This window comes from Cervus elaphus, chromosome 11 (assembly GCF_910594005.1).
Source record: "Cervus elaphus chromosome 11, mCerEla1.1, whole genome shotgun sequence".
In the NCBI taxonomy this organism is placed as follows: Eukaryota; Metazoa; Chordata; class Mammalia; order Artiodactyla; family Cervidae; genus Cervus; species Cervus elaphus.
The window spans coordinates 10851022-10876273 of NC_057825.1; the positions used below are offsets into that span (position 1 = coordinate 10851022).

Genomic DNA, 25252 nt, shown 5'->3' on the forward strand with positions numbered 1-25252 from the left:
AGCGACTAACATTTTGCTGAAGAAGCCATGCATTTTAGGACCAGACTAAAGAAAGAGAAGCTGATGAAAGAGACCATTAGAACAGAAAGAGGAAAGGATTACAAGATGCTGAAGAAGTGGTGCGCCAATAGGGAACCTCTAGGAAGGTGACCCTCTAGGGAGGACTGATCTGAGGACTAGAAAGTGGCTGTTGGATTTTAGGTGTCAGTAGGCATCAGTGTGGATGAATTCCATGGACAGAGGAGTCTGGTGGGCTACAGTCCATGGGGTTGCAAAGAGTCAGACGTAACTGAAGTGACCTAGCACGCACACATGCACAGGTATCAGTGATCCTAGCTAATTCACTTTAGTAAAGATGGTTGATTTGTGGAAACTTGTAAGAAAGTTCCTACGATTTGACATCTCAACTTTACGTTTGAATCATCTCTCAGAAGTAGGTTTAATCATCTCCACTACATTTTTTCTCATGTTCTCCCAACTTTTTGTTGATAGAGTTGGGGATTTTAAAAGAGAGTGAGATTAGTGTTGTACTTTCAATTTCCTCTCAAGACTTGTGAAAAGAATATGACCAGCCAATTTATAACATAGGTGCCTTTGCAAAATGTGAAATATAAGGTCATTTAGCTTATGGGCTAATTCACACAGCCCCATTTAATTTAATTCCATGCACCATTAATTTCCCATCTCTACTGACAGTAATAATGACCAAATGATATATTCAGAGTTCAAAACTAGAATCAAGCTCTGAATAGTAGAGGAATTTATCTAAAACTCTTTATAAAGTACATTAGTTAATTTTATTTAGACTCATCATATGAAAGTTGTTTGAATATTAGCTTCTATGGTATGTTTCACTAGAAAAAGGGTGACCATGGGACTTGTCTTTTAGGAGGTTTTTTTTAAAAAAACTTAAACCCTAAACCCTATTTTGAAAAAGAAATTGCTGTCTTTATAACTGATTCTTCATACTGGAGTGGTAGATGCTGTAAATTCTTTCAATGAAAATAGGATAGAATCTAGTCAACATTGTTCACAGCTATAAATCAGAAAATACTTGTACATTACAACTTATGTTTGGAACCTTGTTCTAATCTTTTAGACCACTTTTTTGTGCTTTTAGCCTTCATGGAGAAGTCCCTTCCCCTAAAACCCTTTCCACTAAACACTGAAATTATGTAGTTGTGAAATAAAATACTGAGCTCTAATTCTGTTTTCTCCCTTAATATGATGTATTACTGAGGTTTATTAAATCTGTCAGTTTTGAAAATGCAAAAGAACTTGTGGGCAAATGCTTAGTTGAAAATTTGCCTGGAGACTTTACATAGTATCTTTACAGAAGCATTCAAGGGTTGTCAGTTTTTGTGAAGTTAATGTTGTCTAAAGCTTTTATATAAAATACAGTCTTCCTAGCAGTAACTACTTGGTATGAGTCTTAAAGATTCTCGCAGCAATTTCAATTTTAAAATAACTTATTAGCTCTTCCTAATGCAACCTCTCACTAAAGATCCATGGAGACATAAAAAAGGTAAAAACTTGGGATGAATTTAGAAACTATCAGTAGTATCTATAGTTAACCTATTCTGTAATCTGAAGTGAGTTTCTGTTTATCCTAAAGGTAATGGAAATAAATTTAAAACTGAAGTTACTAGCTCATTCTTGTAATGTAGTCTCTGAAAAGTTTGGTTAGAAAAACCTTTTGCTTTTTTCCTCATTGTCTTAACATCTGGTACAGGAATGCAAATCTTCTTTTACTCATTCCACTTACAGAAATTTGCCTATTATTCATATTGTATAACTCTTCAAGTTTATGAGTAGGATAATGTTTATTGCAGCATTTTTATGACAATGAAAAGCTGGAAGCAGTGTAAATGTCCATCAGGAAGAGACTGGTTGAGTAAATTGATGCATTAGATACTATATTATACACAGTAAATACTGATATAATTCTATATGCGTTAAAGAAACGTGCTATATTACATTAAAAAGGTATGTTACAGAATATTATATTTAGTGTGATCCCACTTAAGTAAAATAATAGAAAGACTGACATTTAATGTATATAGAAAGCGCATTTTTAATGGTGGTTATTTCTGGGGACTAGAAGGAAGAAGCAATAAACTGTTTTTTATTTCTTGTTTTATACACTGTAGAGTATTTTTGTTTTCTAAGACACTTATTTTCAAAGTTGAAAAAAAAAGAAAAAGATAAAGTCTCTGTGACAAATTGTTTATAAAAGTCATCCCTTCCCCTTGTCTATGCCCATGAGTCATCCCCCTCTCACATTGACACTGGGCTGGGCCATGAATTTGCTTTGGCTGATGGGACAGTACAAATATGATGCAGAAACTTGAAAAGAAAGTTGCGTAACAGAGCCACCCTCTGTTTTGCTGCTCTTGGGATCCTTGCAACCACCCTCGTGTAAACAGAGGTAGCCTGTTTTATGATGAGAAACACGTGACCTGGCACCTTAGCCACCAGCCAGGCTAGACATTCAGGGGAGACCATCCACTACCAGCTGTCCACAGTTGCATGAGTGAGATAAGTGTACCATGCTCTAATCAGTGGATGATTATTATTCCTTTATGATATGAAATGCTCTCAAGATTGCATTGGCTCTATCTGTTTGATTTAGGTTAGCCTCCATGTACCAATAGCTAAACCCACAATGTTTTGAGATACTCCCCTCTCTCTCGTAGACTCTGTTACAAATAACTTGAGTTTATCAGGCTTCTACAAGACAGCCAAATCCTTTGATTCTTTCCCCACATCTATTTTGTCCCTTTGAAAGAATGTACTTGGGGCCACTTTCATAAATGTTTTCACAAGCTTTCATGAAGTGGTTTTCCCCCGGGGATGAGACTGTTTAGGTGGCATTTATAGCTATCATTTCTCAGTTGGCTCTTTTACACTTAACATATTAAAAATTGTGTTTTTCAGTATTGAAAGTTCTGGAATTTGTGGATTTCCTCTTTTCCTTTTCAGCCCTGCTCGCAGCTAGTTCTTTAGTGAGTTTGTCTTCCTGATATTTTGTGAAGTGTATCTAATAGCATACTGTTCCCTGATTTATTTGTATACAGCCACCAGTTCATTAGTCACATGATCTACTTTCCAGGTTATTGCAGGCAAATGCACTTTGCCTCTGTATTACAATGTTAGCCTTCAGTGACAGTTTCTTGTAGTTCCATCCCAGTGCTGGTGTCCCAAACATATTTCTTAGGGCAATAACCCAGTCCTGGTTCTGGTTTCTTTTTTAGCAGCTTTTCCTAAATAAGGCTGCTGTAATAACTCCAAAATTTTAGTACCTCACTAGGGATTTATTTCTGACTGTCATGTTAGCTACAAGTTGTCTGCAGTTCTGAGGCCCCATTAAATGTGTTTGACTCTGTGGTCCAGGCTGAGGAACAGCCTTATCTTGGTCTTAGTTCAGAGAGAAAAGTAAAAATGCTGAACCATATAATACATCTTCTATCTTCTTCTCAGACATGTTGTAGATAACTTATATTTCATTGGCCAAAGCAAGTTATATAACCAAGGCCAAGGACAAGGATATATAGTTTCACTTTTGGGAGGGGTGGGAACAGTTGAGAACAACCATACCACCTGTATATCCACTTCTAGATTTACTCCTTAAAGTAGTGTCTTTCCAAGTGCTAAGTTCTTAGCTGAAGACAAACATGGATGTTAACAGTATATAAGATCACCCAAGGAGAGGGGAGATAGAGCTGGAAACCCCATGGGAGAAGATCTACAGAGGAGATGAAGAATGAACTGTCAGAGGCAGGAAAGAGAAACAGGAAAGAACATGTCCTGGACCCCCGCAATACAACTGTTTTTGCTCTAAAAATTGTAACTTTTAAAAATAAATAAGCCTGAATGCAAAATACTCTAAATCTGTCCAGTTTGTATCATCACAAGACTTAATTTCCAAGGAGTATATGAGTTTTAAAATTAATAGATGTTTACTTGTCATTACAGAGATTTGCCACAATATGGACAGAAGCAGTGGCAGTCCTATTTTGGAAGAACTTTTGATGTTTACACCAAACTGTGGAAATTCCAGCAGCAGCATCGGTAAAGGATTTTAAAAGTTTTATGTTAGTCACAGTTTTGACCTTTACTACCTCAGTGCTTTTTATCTTTTCATATCTCATTTCATCTTTGTGACCAAAAGAAAATAAATTGATTTTTTCCCTATTTATTTAAGTTTTCCAAGTGTAATAGTATCTGGTTTTTAAAGACAATATCATATCTGAAATGATTCAGATTAAGTAGGTAGGCAGATTCATGATTTCATTCTGAAATAGATATTGTTTATTGGCCAAAGCCATTTGGGGGAGGGGGTTGCTTCTAATTTCCATGAACGTAGCTCAGAGAAGTTTATTTTTGTATTTCAGCATACTCTAAATAGACACTTTATAAATGGTTTTTGAATTTGAGTGCTTATGTTGAAATCTCATGAAAAATTCATGAATTTCAATTTATGTACTCAAAATTTCATGATGAATTGGGTGATACTTTATCCTGTGAAATTAACAGATTTGGTTATTTTTGAAATTTATAGTCTCTCATTTCTATTTTCTTATCTCCTATGTAAAACAGACAAGTCTTGGATAATCGGTATGGCTTGAAGCGGTGGCAAATAGGGGAAATTGCTTCTAAGATTGGGCAGCTATACTACCATTATTAGTAAGTGAACTGCAAATGGGAAAAATAAAGCGTTCTCCTGATTTAAACACAGCTTGCAGAAATATGCATCGATACATATCTGGTAGGAGGGAAAGTGGATGAATTACACTTGAAATTCTAATAGTTCAGATCATCTTGATTAAGACAGAATTTTAAAGTGACCTTCCATAATCAAAGTGACATTATTTGCTTCAAAGGTTCACTTTCCAAACAGTTCATTTGGTCAGATTCATTTGTAAACTTAAAGGAGTATGACCCTTGGTTTTAGATAAGAAAAATACTAAATGAATTTATGGTTCTTAATGGCTTCACTTGAATCTTGATCCCTTACGGAGACATAACATAACTGGTGTGTTTGTTTGAATGAGTGGTTTTCAGGAGGATACTTTAAAACTGATCCTTGTATGCTATGTCTGAAAGGGTACCTGAAATCAATAAAGATACTTTTGACTACTATAGTCCCACCCATGAGTCAGTGAAAGAAGAGAGTTCCATTTAGTATCCGAACATTGTATTATCATTAAGTGGTATCAGGTGTTTCATAAAAAGGCTTAGACCATTTGTAGTTTAGTGGACCAGAAAATTCCTTCCTCTCCCTGTCTTTTGGCATGCCACCCAGATTCCCACCATTAAAATCACTTTTCCTGGTAGAATGTTTTCTTAAGAAATCCCTTGTAAAATTAGCAGTGTTATTGTGTGTAACTATGTGCTGTGCTTAGTCACTTAGTCGTGTCCGACTCTTTGCGCCTATAGCCCGCCAGGATCCTCTGTTCATGGAGATTCTCCAGGCAAGAATGCTAGAGTGGGTTGCCATGCCCTCCTCTAGGGGATCTCCCCAACCCAGGGATCGAACCCAGGTCTCCCCCATTGCAGATGGATTCTTTACTTTCTGAGCCACCAGGGAAACCCAAGAATACTGAATTGGGTAGCCTATGCCTTCTCCAGTGGATCTTCCCGACCCAGGAATTGAACTGGGGTCTCCTGCGTTGAAGGCGGATTCTTTACCAGCTGAGCTACCAACTATACTTCAATTAAAAAAACAAACTAGAAATGTTGAATAGAAAACCCAACTTATCAGCATCCTATGAAGATTAATATGGATCAGGGTCCATTTCTCAGTCCTCTGGTCCCAGGCCTTTAATCCCAGGAAAGATTTAACTGAGTAGAATGCTGTTTGGAGAGGCCCTTCGAAGAATGAGAATAATGTATACTTTGGGTTTCTGTCAAAAAAGGCTTGGGAGCAGAGGGGAGGTATTTTTTTTTTAAATTATTATTATTATTCTTTTCATACATTTTAAGGGTGATACGATTATTGGTTTGGTGATTCAAATCTAGTGTAGTTGTTCCCATCCCTTCCAGTAGAGGAAGAAAGGAGTAACAAAACAAGTATTTATTATGGTGAAGATTCTGAGACACTGTCATACTTAAGATTTTCTTTCTCTCTCATAGCCTACGCACATCTGAGACCAGCTATCTGAATGAGGCTTTCTCCTTCTATTCTGCAATCAGACAGAGATCTTACTATTCTCAAGTCAATAAAGAGGACAGGTACGCACCTACTGTTTTTAGAAAGAGGAAGATAAAGCACTGAATTTTTTAGTGTGTGGAAATTAGGCAGAAAAGCACACATTTGTTTATAACTTTTATTCATTTATTGGGCTTTATTGAGTGCCTGCTGTATATGAGGCCTTCTGAAGCATATGGAGGTATGTTACCTAAAAGCAATAAATATCATGGATTTTTACAGATGTCATGGTTTTGACAGATGTCACAATACCAGGGTAGGGTCAGAGCCCAAAGAAGGGTGGGTTATTTCTTTATGAGAGATTGGGGTCACATGAAGTTTCATAGAAAAGAAACAGCTCCAAATGAGGCTTAGCTGATACCTTTGTTCTGTAGCCTATATCATCTTAGTTTGTATACATTCAAAACCTGTTGGAAACTGCCATGTAGGGACTAAAGAAAAGTGTATAATGCTGTTTGATTTTTCTTTTATAAATCCAATACCATTTTGCAGTCATGTAGCTTCACTGTTATGGGAAAAAAAATCACGTTAAAGTTATTCATCCCCACTTACTATGTGTCTGGCTTGGTTGGGAGAAGAAAATGAAAAGAAGCTGGACAAGTATCTCTTTTCTTTTTAGATGATTACCTTTTCATGGGAGTCTCAGACACATTTGAGGTGCAGGTAGATTCAGATGAGGATAGAGTTGTTGCAGAAATCAGGATCTGCTGGAGAGTCTTTGTTGCTAGGATTCAAGAATTGTTGAGATCTGAATATTCTCCCTATTCCCAGTAATGGAACTCGCAGTCATCATCTAAGTGAAAAGATTATATTCTGTTAGAAAAAGAATAAACTGTAGTTTTCACGTTTTTCTAGAGAATACTTTGTGGTTGGCTGTCATAAGCTTCCCAGCTAAATAGCAACATTTTGGGGAAAGCCCCACTCTGGTAAATCCCCTTCATTCCCTTGCAAATCTGTTCAGACTTGTCTGGAGAAATTTGCTTGAAACAAGGTATGTAGACGCTGAATTCTACATTTTTCCCCAAGGTCTTTCTTGCTTCATGAAGTTACATCAGTTACTTTTCTTTCAGAATTTTTTGTGGCTTGCTTCACGTATTATCACTACAGATATATTTCTTCTAACTCCCTTTTTTTTTTTTGCATTCATGTCGTATAATTTCTCTGAATTCTTGGTGAGATAAATTATCTCTCAAAAATACAGAAGGGATACGTAAAACTTTATTGACTGAAAAGTACATATAAGCAAAGAACTATTTTAAGCAATAGTAAAATACCTTGTATAATTTGCTTTTATGCATTTTCTAATTTAACACAAGGGAATTGGTCTTAAGGTCCCTTGACTTCAAACCCAACAGTTTGACTTAGTAAAATCACTTTCTGTCCTAAGAGCAAACCAGCCCGTCTGACTTGTTTCCCTGTGCTGCCTCCTAGAGTGGTACAAGTGAACAGAGCTAGAATTATTTGGAACCAGGACGATGAAACCTCTTAGTCTTAGAATCAAACTAACTTAGAATCAAAGGACACTTCAGCATATAAAATCTTGATTTTGTTCCCTGCACCAGAGGAAGGAGTTTGTTCAGTTGGTAAAATTGGTTGTTTCTTAGTTCACACAGAGCTAGGGGGCCATCAAGGTAGCAGTTGGTGACAGCTGCTAAAACCAGCAGCTGGTAGATTAAAACTGAGTAAGAAAGTATTCCACAATTTCACAGTTGCTTTAAGAGGCATCTCTCCTCCAGAGGTCAAGTTCTCCCTGCATTGTCTCAGTACCGAAGGAATTCATGTCAAAGCCAGGAGAAGTGGTACGTTCCAATGACCCCCAAGGTGACTGCCTGTCACCAAATACAAACAGCTCTCAGAATGTCTCAGTTCCATGGCCTGTCCTGTTGAGTGGAGAAGACATTCGTAAATAATCACTTTTCCAAGCTGTAAGCCCCAGTGGTTACGAAGGACGAAGGCTGAACCTGGTTCAGAGATACAGAGAAGGTGAAGTTTCTGAGTGCACAGAGGCTGGAGGGAGATGTTGCAGTCACCCACCTCGAAAAACAATTTCTCAGGCAGATGTGTCAAGAGTCGGCATCTTAAAATTAGTGGTCCTAGCAGGTTGGACAAGGCTGCAGTTCCGGCATGCCAGAAGGACTTTGTCAGAGAGAATCTTGATGGCCCCTTTGGTGGTGACAGAACTGGAGTTTTGTTTGATGGTGGAAAATGTGGATCTGAACTTGAAAACCTGGCCGCCTCCCAGTCTTGATGCTAATGAGGAGGACTTGATGTGGACCCTTCCCAGTGAGATTCACAGGAGGACTTCTTCTTCTGCAGCAGGCAGAAGGCTGGGGGCCGTCATTAAGGTTTTCAGGCTTGATAGGATAGCCTCTCAAGTTTATTGAGTGGATGACCTCGTATTTTCCTGCCTACTATCTTCTCGTCTTCCTATTTATAGTCCTAATATAAACATTACTCTCTCTGGGAAGCCTTCTCTCACCAAGATCCAGTCCTGTGGGCTCAAATAGCATGTTTTGTTTCTCCTATTGATACTGCCAAAATCTTGACTTTCTCTGCCCTCTGAAGCCGAATTAAAAAAATATGGAGACAGAGTTTGGAGGAAATAGAAAGATGCCTTAAAATCCTCAGCCAGCCTAGGGGCAAACACAGTAGGCTTCTGCCTCAAGAACTGTGTCATCCCCCCACCCCGTGAAGAATCTGGGGCAGAAAAGCAAATTTAGTTACAGGCTGCAGACTCAGTTCAGTTCAGTTCAGTCGCTCAGTCGTGTCCGACTCTTGGCTGCAGATTAGGAATGGTTAAAATAAAAACTAGGTGTGACCAGGCCTGCTCCCTCTTCTCTTTCTTCTTTGTTTTCAGGAAAGAAAAGAAAAACTCATTCCTCTTCTTTTCCTTTTCACTGCAACACTATCACTGTAATATTTATTCCACTGTTTTAAGTATTTTTCTGTCTCCTCTATATTTTACATATGTTTCTGTCTATAAGATCTGTGAGGAAGGGACTATGTCTATAGTTTCTTTCTTTAGTAATTTTAATCTACTATTTAGCATAGTACCTGGTGCATCTAAGTTTCATTAGATAGTTGTTGAATAAATTAATGTATGAATGAACAATGTAATGAGTCACTGAGTAAAAAATGTATTAAAAAACTATAGATTATATGAAACAGTGTTTATAACTGTGCAAAATAGGATCAAAAGAGTTTAAAAGCTGTCAGAAAGTTAGAAAAATCAAGTCACGTAATTTTGTTTTTAATCTAATGAATAATTTTCCATTTATCTACCATAGACCTGAGTTGGTAGTTAAGAAGCTACGATACTATGCAAGATTTATAGTAGTTTGTCTTCTTCTCAACAAAATGGATGTTGTGAAGGATCTGGTAAAGGTAAATGTATTTTAATTAAAATCCTGATTTCTAGTTATTTGTTGGTAATTTTGTTTTTTAAAATAGATAAGGTTAAAATAATTTTGATAATCTAAATTATTACAACTTTCAGAGCATGCTAACTTCTGACAAGGGTAATGATAAAAAATTTTTCCAACTCTCTTCATGTTTCAAACACACTTACCAGAGATAATTGTATTAATTTCTTGCTTTTGTCCCCTCAGCTCATTTTACATTTCATCACTCATTAATGAATGGTTGGCAAATGCAAACAAAAGTTAAAATATTTAGTTTAAGATAAAATAATTGAAAAATTAGGTTAAGAACAAGTACAGAATGTTTTATAAAGGTGTTGTATGAATGAGTTTTGGTTATTCCTTCTTTTAGTATGTCTTCTTTATTCTGTCCTTCATTAATTCAGGTAATCAGAGTTAACTGCTTTCTAGATTCACTTAATATCTGGAATTATTCCTTGCTACATTCTGGTTGCACTCTGTATTCAGTTAGTGATTTCAGTGGCATACATCTTGATTTTTTTGGTGCTTAAGTATAACATGCTAGTTTTTTTTTAATTGAAGTGCTGTTGATTTATAGTATTGTCTTATTTTCAGGTGTAAAGCAGAGGGATTCAGTATAACATGCTAGTGTTTTGGGTTTTTTTTTAAATGAAGTATAGTTAATTTACCGTATTGTGTTAGCTTCAGGTATCGAGCAAAGTGATTCAGTATAACATGCTAGTTTTGACAAACTTGCTTCCTCTATCCCCAGTTACTAATAGGACTGTTCCCCAAAGAAACAGTATGATATCAATCCAAAGAATTTATGTTCATTTTTTTAATGTTAAAAATTGGGGGGTTTACCTTTAAGAGTTTCTTTTTAATAAAGTCATTGCTGATTAGCACTGAGCAGTGTGTGTCACTGGGTCTCTATGAAGATCTTATTGATGTGTATCATTTTGGAATTTTTTATTTTGAAGCAAGTTCATGTAATTTTCACTCTTTGTTTTGGTTGTAATTGGTACTGTATATTGATACTAATCAAACTTCTTAACTATAACAGTTTCCATCAGGATTATAGTACAATATAGCCATCTATTTTATGTTTTTTTTTCCTGTAACCATTTTTCCTTTGTGATACTGTGAAACCAGGAACTGTCTGATGAAATTGAAGATTATACTCACCGCTTTAATACTGAAGATCAAGTGGAATGGAACCTGGTACTTCAAGAAGTAGCAGCTTTCATTGAGGTCAGTTCTTGACAAGAAAGGTTGTCATAATTATATAAGTAAATGCATATGTGGTGTACATGTTTATTATGTATATATGTAAAAAAGAAGGAATAATTTGTTACATTGATGTTTTGTCTTGGCTATAAACCACTTACAGTATTGCTTGTTCTCCAGGCGGACCCTGTAATGGTATTAAATGATGATAATACCATTGTTATCACATCTAATCGCCTTGCTGAAACGGGAGCCCCATTGCTGGAACAAGGCATGATTGTGGGACAGTTGTCTCTGGCTGATGCACTCATTATTGGTAATTGTAATAACCAGGTAAAGAATTGTGAAGGAATTACACTTAAAAGTCACCTTAAAAATTAGCACTTTTGATTGTTACAGAATTATGATTTCCTTATAAATATCCTAACATCCATTCAATCCCTGGTTGGAGATCTTAATCCCAAAAGCCCACCCAAACTCTCCAAAAATTAAAACCTTGCCTACATAAAGTTCTATAGAAGTACTATTTAACATGAAAGAGGATGCAGTTTTTTTGTTTGTTTGTTTTTGTTTTGTTGCCATGCCATGTGGCTTGTGAGAATCTTAGTTCTCCAAATAGTGACTGAAATCAGGGCCTCGGCTATGAGAGCTCTGAGTCCTAAACACTGGACTGCCAGGGGATTCCCGGGATACAGACTTAAACATCATGTAGTGCCAAAATGTAATAAAGTGATTTTAAAATGGGCCATGGTCGTACTTCAGCCTCACTGTTTTACCAACAGCCAGCATGTTTTATGGGATATAATATAGGTCTCCGTGTTTACATGACTGCTTTTTAAAAGAAAAAAAAAAAAAACCTGCCTGTGGAGGGACTTCCCTGCTGGTCCAAGTGGTTAAGATCTGCACTTCCACTTCAATACCTGGTTGGGAAAGATCCTTCATGCATTGTGGTGTGCCAAAAAAAAACAAAACAAAACTGGAAATTGATGGATTAATAGATAGGGCAAGATGTTACAAAGCAAATATAAAGAAATGTTAATGTTATGGAATCTGGCTATTGAGCATTTGGGTGTCACTGTATAATTTTTTTCAACTTTCTTTTAAATTTTTTCATAATAAAATGCTGGAGAATAAAATATCCTGTGTCATCAGGTACATATGAAAGTCAAAAGTAACAACGGGATTAAACACTTTAAGGTCTCTGTACTACATTAATGGTCAAACTTGTTTTCCTTGCAGGTTAAGTTCAGTGAACTAACTGTTGACATGTTCCGGATGTTACAAGCCCTGGAAAGGGAGCCAATGAATTTAGCTTCCCAGATGAATAAACCAGGAATGCAGGTGATTTTTCTCCCTACGTTTGCAGTTTGCTGCTTCTGCTCCTCACGGAATGCTATTATTCAGCAAATGCCACGAGTGTGAATAAAGAACTCTGATGAGACACAGGAGAGAAAGATAAGCATAATGACAGTTTTAAAAAAAGATATTTGATAAAGAGGATGGTAAAAATAGACATTGATAATCCATGCGTCAAGTGCGTTTTGTACAGCCATTCCTCTGTATCCACGAGGCATTGGTTCTAGGAACCCTCTGGATATCAAAACTTTCAGAAGTTTCAAGATGTTCAGATGTTCAAGCATATAAAGTTTTTGCATAATGTTTATATATAACCTATACACATCCTCCCATATTCGTTGAATCATCTCTAGATTACTTGTAACATCTAACAGAATGTAAATTACATGTAAATAGCTATAAATACAATGTAAATGTTATGTATATAGTTGCTGGTGCACAGCAAACTTAAGTTTTGAATTTTGGAACTTCCTGGAAAATTGTTTTCAAATATTTTTGATCTGTGGTGGGGTGAATCCATGGATGCGGAACCTATGGATGCAGAGGACCAACTGTGTTTGCATTGTTTTCTGTGTGTAAATATAGGAATCAGCTGACAAGCCTACCAGGCGAGAAAACCCGCACAAGTATCTGCTCTACAAACCAACCTTCAGCCAACTATACACTTTCTTAGCAGCATCTTTTAAGGTATATATCATCCAGTACTTCTTACTATGTAAGGGGGAAATATGGCTTAAATGGAATCTGAGAGTCACTCTTACCTTGAATATTTGAGTCAAGAATTTAGGAAAAATATGAAAATGAAAACTGACTTTAGAATATCCTAATCGTAGCTATTTTTGGAGTAGAAATTGCGTATGACATCAGGAATGATCCCTACCATTAATTAATGAGAATATTGATTAATTATCATTCTGCTTCATCTGCATTTTTCTTACTCAGCTGCTTTAGGCCTAACAGTCAATGCAGAACTGAAAAGCAGGAGCAGATTGTGTAGGTGTGTTCCAAATTCAGGCTACTCTGGGAAACATTTTGGTCATCTGAAAGAACCACGGAGTAGGGGATTCCGCTCAGTTTGTATAGAGAAAGGCACAGACAGAAGCTTGTCTTTCAGACCTGTAGTCGAGATCTTTATGTCTCTGTTTTAAGTTTTTCAAACATTCTTTACATGATGAGGTTTTTGAAGCAGAGAATATCTTCAAAACTTTGGGCTGTAGTTGTAGATTAATAATGAATCTCTTCTTTGTAGACAGTTGCAAGTTGGAAGTAACAAGAATGATTTTTCTCTTGAAGAAGACCATAATATGTTACATTAGGTCCTCGTTTTCCCCACAGCTTGATTATGTGTTTATTTTTGGCTGTGCTGTGTCTTTGTTGTTGCACGGACTTTTCTCCACTTGCAGTGAGCAGGGGCTAGTTGTGGTGCCTGGGCTTCTCACTGCGGTGACCTTTCTTCTCGCGGAGCACAGGCTCTAGAGGGCACGGGCCCAGTAGTTGTGGTTAGAGGGACAAGTGTAGCACACGCGCTACACTGACTGGCTCAGCGTGTGCCTACCCTGTGCCGGCAGGCGCGGGTAACCCGTTGAACCCCATTCGTGATGGGGATTGGGGATTGCAATTATTCCCCATGAACGAGGAATTCCCAGTAAGTGCAGGTCGTAAGCTTACGTTGATTAAGTCCCTGCCCTTTGTACACAGCGCCCGTGGCTGCTACTGATTGGTTGGTTTAGTAAGCTCCCGGACTTAGTTGCACGTGGAATCTTCCCAAACCAGGGATCAAACCCATGTCTCTTGCATTGACAGGTGGATTCTTTACTTGTGAGCCTATAGGGAAGCCCTCCTCACAACTTTAAAATGTCACAAACTTTAAATGAAACTGTTGTTTTCTGTTTGTTGTTTTGTATGTGTGATTTTCTTTCATTTCAGGAGCTGCCTGCCAATAGCGTGCTTCTGATTTACCTGTCAGCCACTGGCGTTTTCCCCACAGGTCGTTCTGATAGTGAAGGTACAATAAAGGAATGCTCCCTGTTGTGAGCAGGGCTTGAATTCTCTTTATTTTCTACAAGGTGATGGCCCATGGCCCGTGAACCGTCTCACGCTTTCTAGAGAGGCTCCTAAATTTGAAACTTGGTCTATTTGCTGAATTGGCAGTCTTGTAGATACCTATTTTATTTGCTGAAGTCTTATACAGTGAAGTAAAAAAAATCAGTAAATTCACATACTGCATACATACATCGCTAACAAATTTGCTAAAAGCAAACATATATATATATATATATTATACAGGGACTAACCAATTACTGCTTCACATCATTGAATTTTTCTGAGCCTTTTGTGCGTTAGAGAATCTGGTCAGCGGCTTCACTGTGGCTGAAAGTCTTGTAGAAATCAGTGCACTTTTGTAACTGTGAAAGTTCAAGTCCTTGACACGATTTTGTTTTGTGTCCTTTCTTTGGTCTTACCAATTCAATCTGTAGAATATTGGGATGCTATTTCAGAATAAAACCGTGAAATGGTCCAGAACATATGAGTTTAGAATATATGAAATTGGTCGAAATTGATGAGTAACTTGAAAGTAAACAAGGCGGTTAAATCTTTATCTGGACAGAAATTCTTTTCTTAACATCCTTAGCATTTTCCTCCTCATTTGTTTGTTGAAATTTGCATTCCTTTATACAATGCATGTCCCTGCCATCTTCCTTGCATGACCTACAGATCCTCTTAAAGTGTTAAAATGAAAACAAAACAAAATAAATCTCAATCTTTTCACTGCAGTAGTTTTTTAAGGGATAAAGCATAACATTGATATTAAAAGTGTTGCAAAATCATGAACTAATTTTTTGGTAATAAAGTTAGTGATTTTGTTTGTAAATAATTATTTCCATGTCTTATAACATGCTATTAAATCAAATATTCTGCACCCCCACCTAACATGTTGATATCTCTTGTTTTACTTTTTTCAAAGTACAGTAGGTACTAACGGAATGGGCCTTTGAGAGAGACTATTTCTCACATCTCATAGTTGCTGTTCCATTTACACAAGAGTTTGACTAACTGATAGCGCCAGTGGGAAAAGGCTAATTCCTGAACTGGAATTGCAGTGGTTGATAAAATAGTCATGATAATGGAGTTTTCCCCTACACTGATATTTGGCAGTTCTTTTCTTACATGAAGTTTTTGTCAATGAGAATTTTCAAGTCCTATTCAAAGATTTCCCTACATTTTACAATTAGTGACTCACTTAAATTTAAGAAGTCATTGAACCTGGGTCTCCCCCATTGCAGGCAGTCTTTACTGTCTGAGCCACCAGGGAAGCCCTAAAATTACACTTTAAAAAATCATTAGGACTTCATTCTGCAACTCTTTTATCTAAGTAATTTTATTTGTTGAACTTGAGATTTTAATTTTGATTGAAATGAAAAGATCATTTTGAACATCCCAGATCTCCATCCCCCTTTTTTTTTAAACCCAGAATAATGGGATACAGTAGATTTTTGTTTTGTTTCTCATTATTATCTGAAGAACTAATGACAATGATCTTTTAAAATGCTGAAACAGGCAACATGCTGAAATACTGAAATTCTGTGTTAAACTGAAGTGTTAAATTTTAAATTAATAAAAATGTTTTTTAATTATCTTCCACTTGTATCAGTGAGAGATTCACCCAGTACCTTTGTACATGTTAATGTTACTCTCCAACTGAAGTCTAGGATTCTTCCCTTCTGTCTTTACAGGTCCTTATGATTTTGGAGGGGTACTTACTAATAGTAACCGAGATATTATAAATGGAGATGCCATCCACAAACGAAATCAGTCCCACAAGGAAATGCATTGGTATGTATTCTGGTGTCTTTCCCTATTATAAAAATTAAAGTTATACCTTATAATATGTTAAGTGAAGTGGGGACTGTTTTATAGTACTAGAAATGTCCCCTCAGACAACTGTTCATAACACTTATATGGATTCCAGCAATATTTCAGGCTCTGACTATCTTAGGCATTTAGAATTGTTGGCTTATATTTAAAAAATTTTTATTGAGTATCTGTTATATGTCAGGCACCATTAAGTCACTGGTGATCTGTTCATTCAAGTTGGAGGAGGTAATAAATATGTACATAAATAATAACTCAGGACATGATGCATGTTAATATCAACATAAACATTTTAATATAAGGTTCTGTTGGCATAATATAGCAAAACTCAAGTTAGCTGTATGATTTCAGGTAAATTTCATCCATGAAAGTTTGCTCAGCACATTCACTGCTTGTTCTGTTATTGGCTCTAGGATTTCTGTAGCTGAGAGATAGCAATTTTATTATAGAGGAAACTGGACTTGCTTGAAACTGCATTTCTAATAACACTTTACATAAAAACATAGCTCTTCAAATTAAAGAGCGGCTAAGGAAGGGTAGAGAGGGAAATGTTTCAATTATTACACGTTAATAGTGAAAGATTCCCCAAGCCATATGTTGGTGCTATAGTTGACCTTAACTTGTAAGTGATTTATATTAGAAAAACCTGTATTTGAGATATATTGGGGTTTGATGATACTGCTCATTGACACATCATTTTGTATATTTACATTTACATTAATATTTATACACATACATGCATTGTCCACTAACCCTGGGAAAGAACATGCACACCAATACTGTGATCTTAAGAAGTGACCCTCAAATGCATGTTACTGGACTTTGGGTCTAGTAGTTCTTCCGTGGACCAGTGAATCTGTATCTATAACAAGCACCCCAGCTGATTCCGATGCAAATGTCCAGAGGAAATGCAGGCAATAATAAGAGGGGAGCCCTCACTTACCGTCTGCAAAATTGAGATATAGCTTAAAATAGCAGTCCCCAACCTTTTCGGCACTAGGGACAGGTTTTGTGGAAGACAATTGTTCCACTGTGCGGGGTGGAGGAGATGGTTTTTGGATGATTCAAGCGTATTACTTGCATTGTGCACCATATTTCTATTATTATTATATCAACTCCAACTCAGATCATTAGGCATTAGATCCCAGAGTTGGAGACCCGTGGCTTAAAACATTAAAAATATTTAAATTGGATATGGATTTTGAAAGACTCATTGAAATAGAAATCTGGTTGTGTTATTGCATTTTCTCTTCAGTACCTGTTCTTAGGAGGAACTTTTTAAAATACTAGAGAAGTTCCTAAATGCTGACTTCTGAGATTTTCATGTGTGTTTAATCCATCTTTAAATATATAGATTTCTCTTTAGCTTGAATATTCTCTTTTAAAAGTATTTATTTATTATTCATTTGGCTGTGCCAGGTCTTTGTTGCAGCATGCAGAAGATTTCATTGTGAGACGCAGGCGTCTCTCTGGTTGTGGCTTGTGGGCTCTCGCGGGCAGGCTCAGCAGTTGTAGCACAACCGTGGCATGTGGCATCTTAGTTCTCTGACCAGGGGTCAAAGCCATGTCCTCTGCATTGAAAGGTGGATTCTTAACCACTGGACCAGCAGGGAAGTCCCTAGCTTGAATATTCTTGAATAATAATTATGTCTTGTTTTTTTTTTTCTCCCAAATAAAACTGCTCACTTGTCTGCCCCAATAAATACAGACTTTTTTGGTCTTCTACTTAATTAACTTTTGTTTTTCTCTCAGTGCTGTGGTGAAAAAGAGATGTGAGTAGACCAAACTGAAGAATAAGATTTCTGAGGCTCGGCTGATAGAGTTATACAGTCATTCATTGTTACCGTCGTTGTTGTTTTCCCAGCCTCCACCCTGGAGATCTCTACCCCTTCACAAGGAAGCCGCTGTTCATCATTGTGGATTCGTCCAACAGTGTTGCTTACAAGGTAAGTTCCGCGCACTCCATCGCACATTAGACGCTACAGCACCACCCCGAGGTAACCAACCTGAACATGTGCCTTTTTATTTTGCTTTATTTTATTTAATTTTACACAATTTGTATTTAGTCTTTCTTTTCTTTTGAGGTTGTGCATGCTAGTCAGGATCTGGTGCTATGACTAGAAACAAGAAGAAAACGCATGAATGGACACTCAGTGGAAAATAATAAATCCTCCTGCAGGAAAAAAATATTCAAGATTTCCAAGATCTCTGGTGGGAGGTTTATTTTTGTTATATAACGCAGAATAATTTTCTTTTATAGAGGTGGAACTATATGGGCAAGTTTTCTTTTCCAGTTTTCATACCTTTTCCCCTCTACACACTGAGCTACTATAGTTTAAGTGAAATTTCTGTCCCATGTTATGTAGTTACAGTCATTGAATATCTACACAAATTGTTTTAGATGCACTTAATTTTTTTTTTTTTAATTTGTGAAGTAAATGAAAAATGATGATGACCCTGGATGCTGAAATAAGTAGCAGGGACCGAATGTGAAAATTCCTTGTTCTGTATTTTGCTCTTGAAACAGGTTTTCAATGGCTGTGTAAAGAATGGCAGCAGCAAGACCCTTTAAAGTTGGATGTTATAATTCAAACTGTAATATTTACAGGAAAATGAAAACAGGAGTTTTTGGAGTCCTTTGTATGTAGTTGGAATATTTCATTAGTGGTCAGTATGCTCAGAAATATGCTAGAAACACTGATCTGCCAATTAAAGTTATTTCTTTTGTAGGTGTTCATATAAATAAATGGAGAAGCAAACATTAATAGGTTTATATCAGAATAGCAATAGAAATGTCTGCTAGCAAAGAAAGCTGACCCCATTCTTATGTTTTCCATCTAATTTTCATGCTTAGTTTCACTTTTTTAAGTCTGAATTTCAGGAGCATCCAATCCACCCTAAATTGTTCAGCATGTTTCCTGCTACCCATTTTGTCCAGTTTAACATTATAGCTTTTGATTTTTAGGAAAATTAGCTATGTACTTTCTTAAGTCATGTGTGTACTGTTGTAATTTTTTTATCTTTTTGAGAGAGTGGTAAACTGCTGAAGGAAAAGGTTTATTCGCTACCCCAATTAAACATATAAGCCAGAGGAGTCCAGGCATTTTGTGTCTTCACAGTGTTCAAAAAAGTGTTCTGTGTCTTTGTCAGTGAAAAGGAGTCACTTGCTTCAGTTTAATGATGTAACAGAGTATGTTGATGCACCAGATCAAGTGCATTGCTTGCTATGATCTAGTGTGCATTTAAAGTACTCTAGCAGTCTGTTAATTTCTACTTAATTTAATTGGACATTATTTGATACCATCTTTTATAATCTCAAGAATATCATTCATGTTATGTACTTGTTCTTTCCAGTGTCGTTTGGATGTAGAATGAGTATTGGATGTTGATTGTTAAAAAACACCACTGTGCATAATTGGAATTATATATCATGATATAATTCTAGATTTCTATATCCTGAGCCCCAGGATAACCTTGGAATAATGGAAAGATTTTTATGTTTGTTTGGTGTTGATGGCACAGGCACTATTACTCCTCTAAAAAATTAAATTATCAAGAACAAACTGATCATTAGAAGTGAAATGGGGAGCCCATATGCAGTGGGCAAATCAGAGGCTTAACTAATGAACTGCCAGGAAAGTCCTGTACAATGGTTTTAACAGCTAAGCCACACAGTAAAGTTTTTCTTTCCTGTGCAACTTTCTACTTTGCCTGGAGAAAATAACATTTTCTTTGCTCCTTGTTTTTTTTTTTTCCCCCTGAACTTATCACAAATTCAACCCCAAGCTCCTCACCAGTCCTCTAATCTTTCCGGTTGTTCAGATGCATCATTTTATCTCTGGGACAAATTATCTCTCAGAGCCTCTGGACTAGTGCCCTCTACATATACTACACAGCTCTCATCCCAGAATCTCTTTTTATTATTATTCTGGGAATTCTTTATCTCTCTTTTATATTGGATCCCCTGTTTCCTGAATCCCCTGTCTTCCTCTTGGACACTCTATTACTGTCTCATTTGGTTTATTCTTTCATTTTGGTGCAGCATCTCTAGCAAAATCGAGCCTTCTGGGAAAGGATGAATATGAGATAAAACGATCGAAGTCTCACACTTCTGCAAATGTCTTTGATTTACCCTCACACCTGAACGGTGGTTTTGGTATCAGAAGTTATTTCCCTTCAGAATTTGGGAAACATTGTTGCATTGCTTTCTATCTTCAATATTTCTAGTATTTCTTTCTTTTTTTTTTTCCCTAGTATTTCTTAAGAAGTACAAAGCATTCTAATTCTGGATCTTTCATATGACCTTTGTTCAGTCCCTGGAAACGTATAGGCTCTTATCTTTGTCACTAGTGTTTTCAACTTCTTAACAGAGTGCCCTGGTCTGGCTTTACTTTTAACTATGGTACTTGGCATGTACTTCGTACATGTACTTTCAGTCTGGAAATTCTGCCCGTTTTCTTGAATTTTTTCAGTGATTTCCTCCCCTCTGTTTTCTTCTTTTGAGAATTTTTGTCATTCAAGTATTGGACCTTCTGGTCTAGTCCTCAGATTTTTTTTGCCTTTTATTTTCCATCTTCCAGTCTTTTGCTCATTAGGAAATTCCTTTGCCTTTATCTTCTAAACCTTTTATTGAGCTTTTCATTTGTTTTCTGGATGTTTCTTTCATAAAGACATGGATGGGTGTGTGTAAGACATATGTACGTGCACATATGTAATTGGTTTTTATCCTGGTTGAAATATGCTGTCTTTCCTTTGAGAATGTCAAGGATCATTTTAAAAATTCTCTCTTCATGGTATCTCTCTCCTCCATTATGATTTGCTTCTAGTGCTTTTCCTGCATATTTCATTTTAGAGACTCATAATTTTTGTTTTTCTGATCAGATTTAATAATGGAAGCTAGCACAATAGTTGGAATCTCTGAGGTTATAGGCAGGGTCTTCACAGTGAGCTTCTCAGTGTGACAGTCTAGCTCAGGAGCCATGGACCAGTACCTCCTGTCAGATCAGCAGCAGCATTCAAGTTAGAAATAAAGTTCACATAAATGTAATACTCTTAAGTTATCCCGAAACCATCCCTGCACCCCCAGTCTTCCACGAAATCAGTCCCTGGTGCCAAAAAGGTTGGGGACTGCTGATCTAGCTGGGCCTTTTTGTTGAGTCGTTTCGGGTGTCAGAATCTTTAGGTCTTTCTTCATGGTCTGGTCATACTCACTGGAGCAGACTCAACTGTTCTGCCCAGAACGTAAAGATCGATTAGCATTATGCTCTGTTCTCCTTGAAGTCTGTGTGAGTTTATATTAATATCTGCTTATACGTGTATCTTTATATACCCAGTGCCTCATACTTAAAAAATTCTTAATAAATATATGTTGAATGATTATATGAAGATAGGGACCATTATCCTTATTTATAGTTGAGGAAACTGCCCATGGAGCTTAAATATCTTGCTTGATTGATTCCAGCAGTCTTTCTCATTTCAGTGCTCAAGCTGTTTCTACATTTAGAAAGAGAGACGCTTTTCATGCTAGTCTGAGCCTCGTTTCAGAGGAGAGGATTGAAACGCCAAGATCTCTTAACAGAACAAGTATATCCCACACGTTAACTCTCAAATTTCCATCAGGGTCTAGGCCTCATCTGCAGTGATGTAGTACTAGTGGGGTTAAAAAAAACAATAACTACTATCATTTTGGCCAACACTTCTTTCAGTTCTACTCCCCCCCCCCCTCCTTTGGAAGAAGAAAATCCTTTGAGTATTTAATTATTTATGACAGAGCTGGATGCCTGCCAGTGAACATGACTTATACATTTGTCAAAACAGCCATATTTATCTCAACAGTTTTTGTCCTAAAGTGCTTGGCTGATGTCTGTACGTTGCTGTGGTCTATGAAGGCACACACACAAAATTACCTAAGAGTTCTTCCGACAGTCAGCCTCACTCACTCCCATTTCCTCCATGCCACTTTGAAAGACCATCTCTTCATTTGTGTTGTTGTGTGGTTATTTAGGTTTTGTTTCTTTTATATTTAACCTATTGGGAGTTGCTGGACTTCTTGAATTTGTAGGTTAGAGTTTTTCATTACTGCTGGAAAACTCTTAGCCATTATCTCTTCAGACCTTGGCCATGCTCCAGCTCCTCTCTCATCTCTTTCTGGACCTCTGATTCTTTTAATTCATACATCATTCTCACTGTGTCATCCATGTCTCTTGACCTCTCTTCTCTATTTTCTATCTTTTCATTTCTCTGGCTGAAACTTGGATGATTTCTTTCAGTTTAGCTTTCAGTTCACAAATTCCTTTTTTTTCAGCTGTGACTAACTTGGATATTAAACTCATTTATTGAGTTTTATGTTAGCTGTGGTATTTTTCATTTCAGAAAGTTTTATTTGGTTCTTTTTTCAAGTGATTCATTGCCCTTTTTATTGTTCCCTATTTTCTGTTTTCATGTTTCTTCTTTATTTCTTTAAACTTAATAGGCCTACTTATCATATTATTTATTATCCACCTGGTAATTCTTACACCTGAAATCTGCTTTTGCTGCCCAAAGACGCCTGTTGCTGTTTCTGTATCCTGGTATGCTTGATTATCTTTGAATCAATTATTCTTGTATCCTTAACATTCTCTGTGATAAAGTCACTGAACCCTAGAATGATGATATTTTCATCCAGAGAGGATCTGCATGTGCTTGGGGACTATGTGTTTGGGATTACCTCAGTTCAGTTCAGTTGCTCAGTTGTGTCCGACTCTTTGCGACCCCATGAATCGCAGCACGCCAGGCCTCCCTGTCCATCACCAACTCCTGGAGTTTACTCAAACTCATGCCCATCAAGTCGGTGATGCCATCCAGCCATCTCATCCTCTGTCGTCCCCTTCTCCTCCTGCCCCCAATCCCTCCCAGCATCAGGGTCTTTTCCAATGAGTCAACTCTTCACATAGGGTGGCCAAAGTATTGGAGTTTCAGCTTCAGCATCAGTCCATCCAATGAACACCCAGCACTGATCTCCTTTAGGATGGACTGGTTGGATCTCCTTGCAGTCCAAGGGACTCTCAAGAGTCTTCTCCAACACCACAGTTCAAAAGCATCAATTCTTCGGCGCTCAGCTTTCTGCACAGTCCAACTCTCACATCCATACATGACCACTGGAAAAACCATAGCCTTGGCCAGACGGACCTTTGTTGGCAAAATAATGTCTCTGCTTTTTAACATGCTAGCTAGGTTGGTCATAACTTTCCTTCCAAGGAGTAAGCATCTTTTAATTTCATGGCGGCAGTCACCATCCGCAGTGGTTTTGGAGCCCCAAAAAATAAAGTCTGACACTGTTTCCACTGTCTCCCCATCTATTTGCCATGAAGTGATGGGACCAGATGCCATGATCTTAGTTTTCTGAATGTTAAGCTTTAAGCCAACTTTTTCACTCTCCTCTTTCACTTTCATCAAGAGCCTTTTCAGTTCCTCTTCACTCTCTGCCATAAGGGTGGTATCATCTGCATATCTGAGGTTTTTGGTATTTCTCCCGGCAATCTTGATTCCAGCTTGTGCTTCTTCCAGCCCAGTGTTTCTCATGATGTACTCTGCATATAAGTTAAATAAGCAGGGTGACAATATACAGCCTTCACGTACTCCTTTTCCTATTTGGAACCAGTCTGTTGTTCCATATCCAGTTCTAACTGTTGCTTCCTGACCTGCATACAGGTTTCTCAAGAGGCAGGTCAGGTGGTCTGGTATTCCCATCTCTTTCAGAATTTTCCACAGTTTGTTGTGATCCACACAGTCGAAGGCTTTGGCATAGTCAATAAAGCAGAAATAGATGTTTTTCTGGAACTATCTTGCTTTTTCGATGATCCAGCAGATGTTGGCAATTTGATCTCTGGTTCCTCTGCCTTTTCTAAAAGCAGCTTGAACATCTGGAAGTTCATGGTTCACGTATTGCTGAAGCCTGGCTTGGAGAATTTTAAGCTTACTTTACTAGCATGTGAGATGAGTGCAATTGTGTGGTAGTTTGAGCATTCTTTGGGATTGCCTTTCTTAGGGATTGGAATGAAAACTGACCTTTTCCAGTCCTGTGGCCACTGCTGAATTTTCCAAATTTGCTGGCATATGGAGTGCAGCACTTTGACAGCATCATCTTTCAGGATTTGAAATAACTCAACTGGAATTCCATCACATCCACTAGGTTTGTTCGTAGTGATGCTTTCTAAGGCCCACTTGACTTCACATTCCAGGATGTCTGGCTCTAGGTGAGTGATCACACCATTGTGATTATCTGGGTCATGAAGATCTTTTTTGTACAGTTCTTCTGTGTATTCTTGTCACCTCTTCTTAATATTTTCTGCTTCTGTTAGGTCCATACCATTTCTGTCCTTTATCGAACCCATCTTTGCCTGAAATGTTCCCTTGATATCTCTAATTTTCTTGAAGAGATCTCTAGTCTTTCCCATTGTGTTGTTTTCCTCTATTTCTTTGCATTGATTGCTGAGGAAGGCTTTCTTATCTCTCCTGGCTATTCTTTGGAACTCTGCATTCAAATGGGAATATCTTTCCTTTTCTCCTTTGCTTTTCACTTCTCTTCTTTTCACAGCTATTTGTAAGGCCTCCTCAGACAACCATTTTGCCTTCTTGCATTTCTTTTCCATGGGGATGGTCTTGTTCCCTGTCTCCTGTACAATGTCACGAACCTCCGTCCATAGCTCATCAGGCTCTCTGTCTATCAGATGTGGTCCCTTAAATCTATTTCTCACTTCCACTGTATAGTCATAAGGGATTTGATTTAGGTCTTACCTGAATGGTCTAGTGGTTTCCCCTACTTTCTTCAGTTTAAGTCTGAATTTGGCAATAAGGAGTTCATGATCTGAGCCACAGTCAGCTCCTGGTCTTGTTTTTGCTGACTGTCTAGAGCTTCTCCATCTTTGGCTGCAAAGAATATAATCAGTCTGATTTTGGTGTTGACCATCTGGTGATGTCCATGTGTAGAGTCTTCTCTTGTGTTGTTGGAAGAGGGTGTTTGCTATGACCAGTGCGTTTTCTTGGCAAAACTCTATTAACCTTTGCCCTGCTTCATTCCGTACTCCAAGGCCAAATTCACCTGTCACTCCAGGTGTTTCTTGAGTTCCTACTTTTGCATTCCAGTCCCCTATAATGAAAAGGACATCTTTTTGCGGTGTTAGCTCTAAAAGGTCTTGTAGGTCTTCATAGAACCGTTCAACTTCAG

The 25252-nt window shown here is 37.5% G+C and overlaps 1 protein-coding gene across 6 annotated transcripts in view; it reads left to right on the forward strand.

Moving 5' to 3' along the window:
* Positions 1-25252, forward strand: part of SCAI (suppressor of cancer cell invasion) — a 120702-nt gene that overhangs the window by 67761 nt on the left and 27689 nt on the right. For 4 of the 6 annotated variants that reach the window (XR_006343365.1, XR_006343364.1, XM_043916861.1 and 1 more), the window contains 11 exons: positions 3976-4071; positions 4600-4686; positions 6136-6234; positions 9499-9595; positions 10744-10842; positions 10999-11151; positions 12058-12159; positions 12760-12861; positions 14101-14179; positions 15909-16008; positions 17912-17993. Coding sequence is in view for 4 of the 6 variants with exons in the window: in XM_043916861.1 (XP_043772796.1) it covers positions 3976-4071; positions 4600-4686; positions 6136-6234; positions 9499-9595; positions 10744-10842; positions 10999-11151; positions 12058-12159; positions 12760-12861; positions 14101-14179; positions 15909-16008; positions 17912-17993 (1096 nt within the window). In the remaining 2 variants the exon portion in view is untranslated. The remainder of the gene's footprint in view (positions 1-3975; positions 4072-4599; positions 4687-6135; positions 6235-9498; positions 9596-10743; positions 10843-10998; positions 11152-12057; positions 12160-12759; positions 12862-14100; positions 14180-15908; positions 16009-17911; positions 17994-25252) is intronic. The other 2 variants (XM_043916862.1, XM_043916863.1) reach the window with 2 other exon arrangements.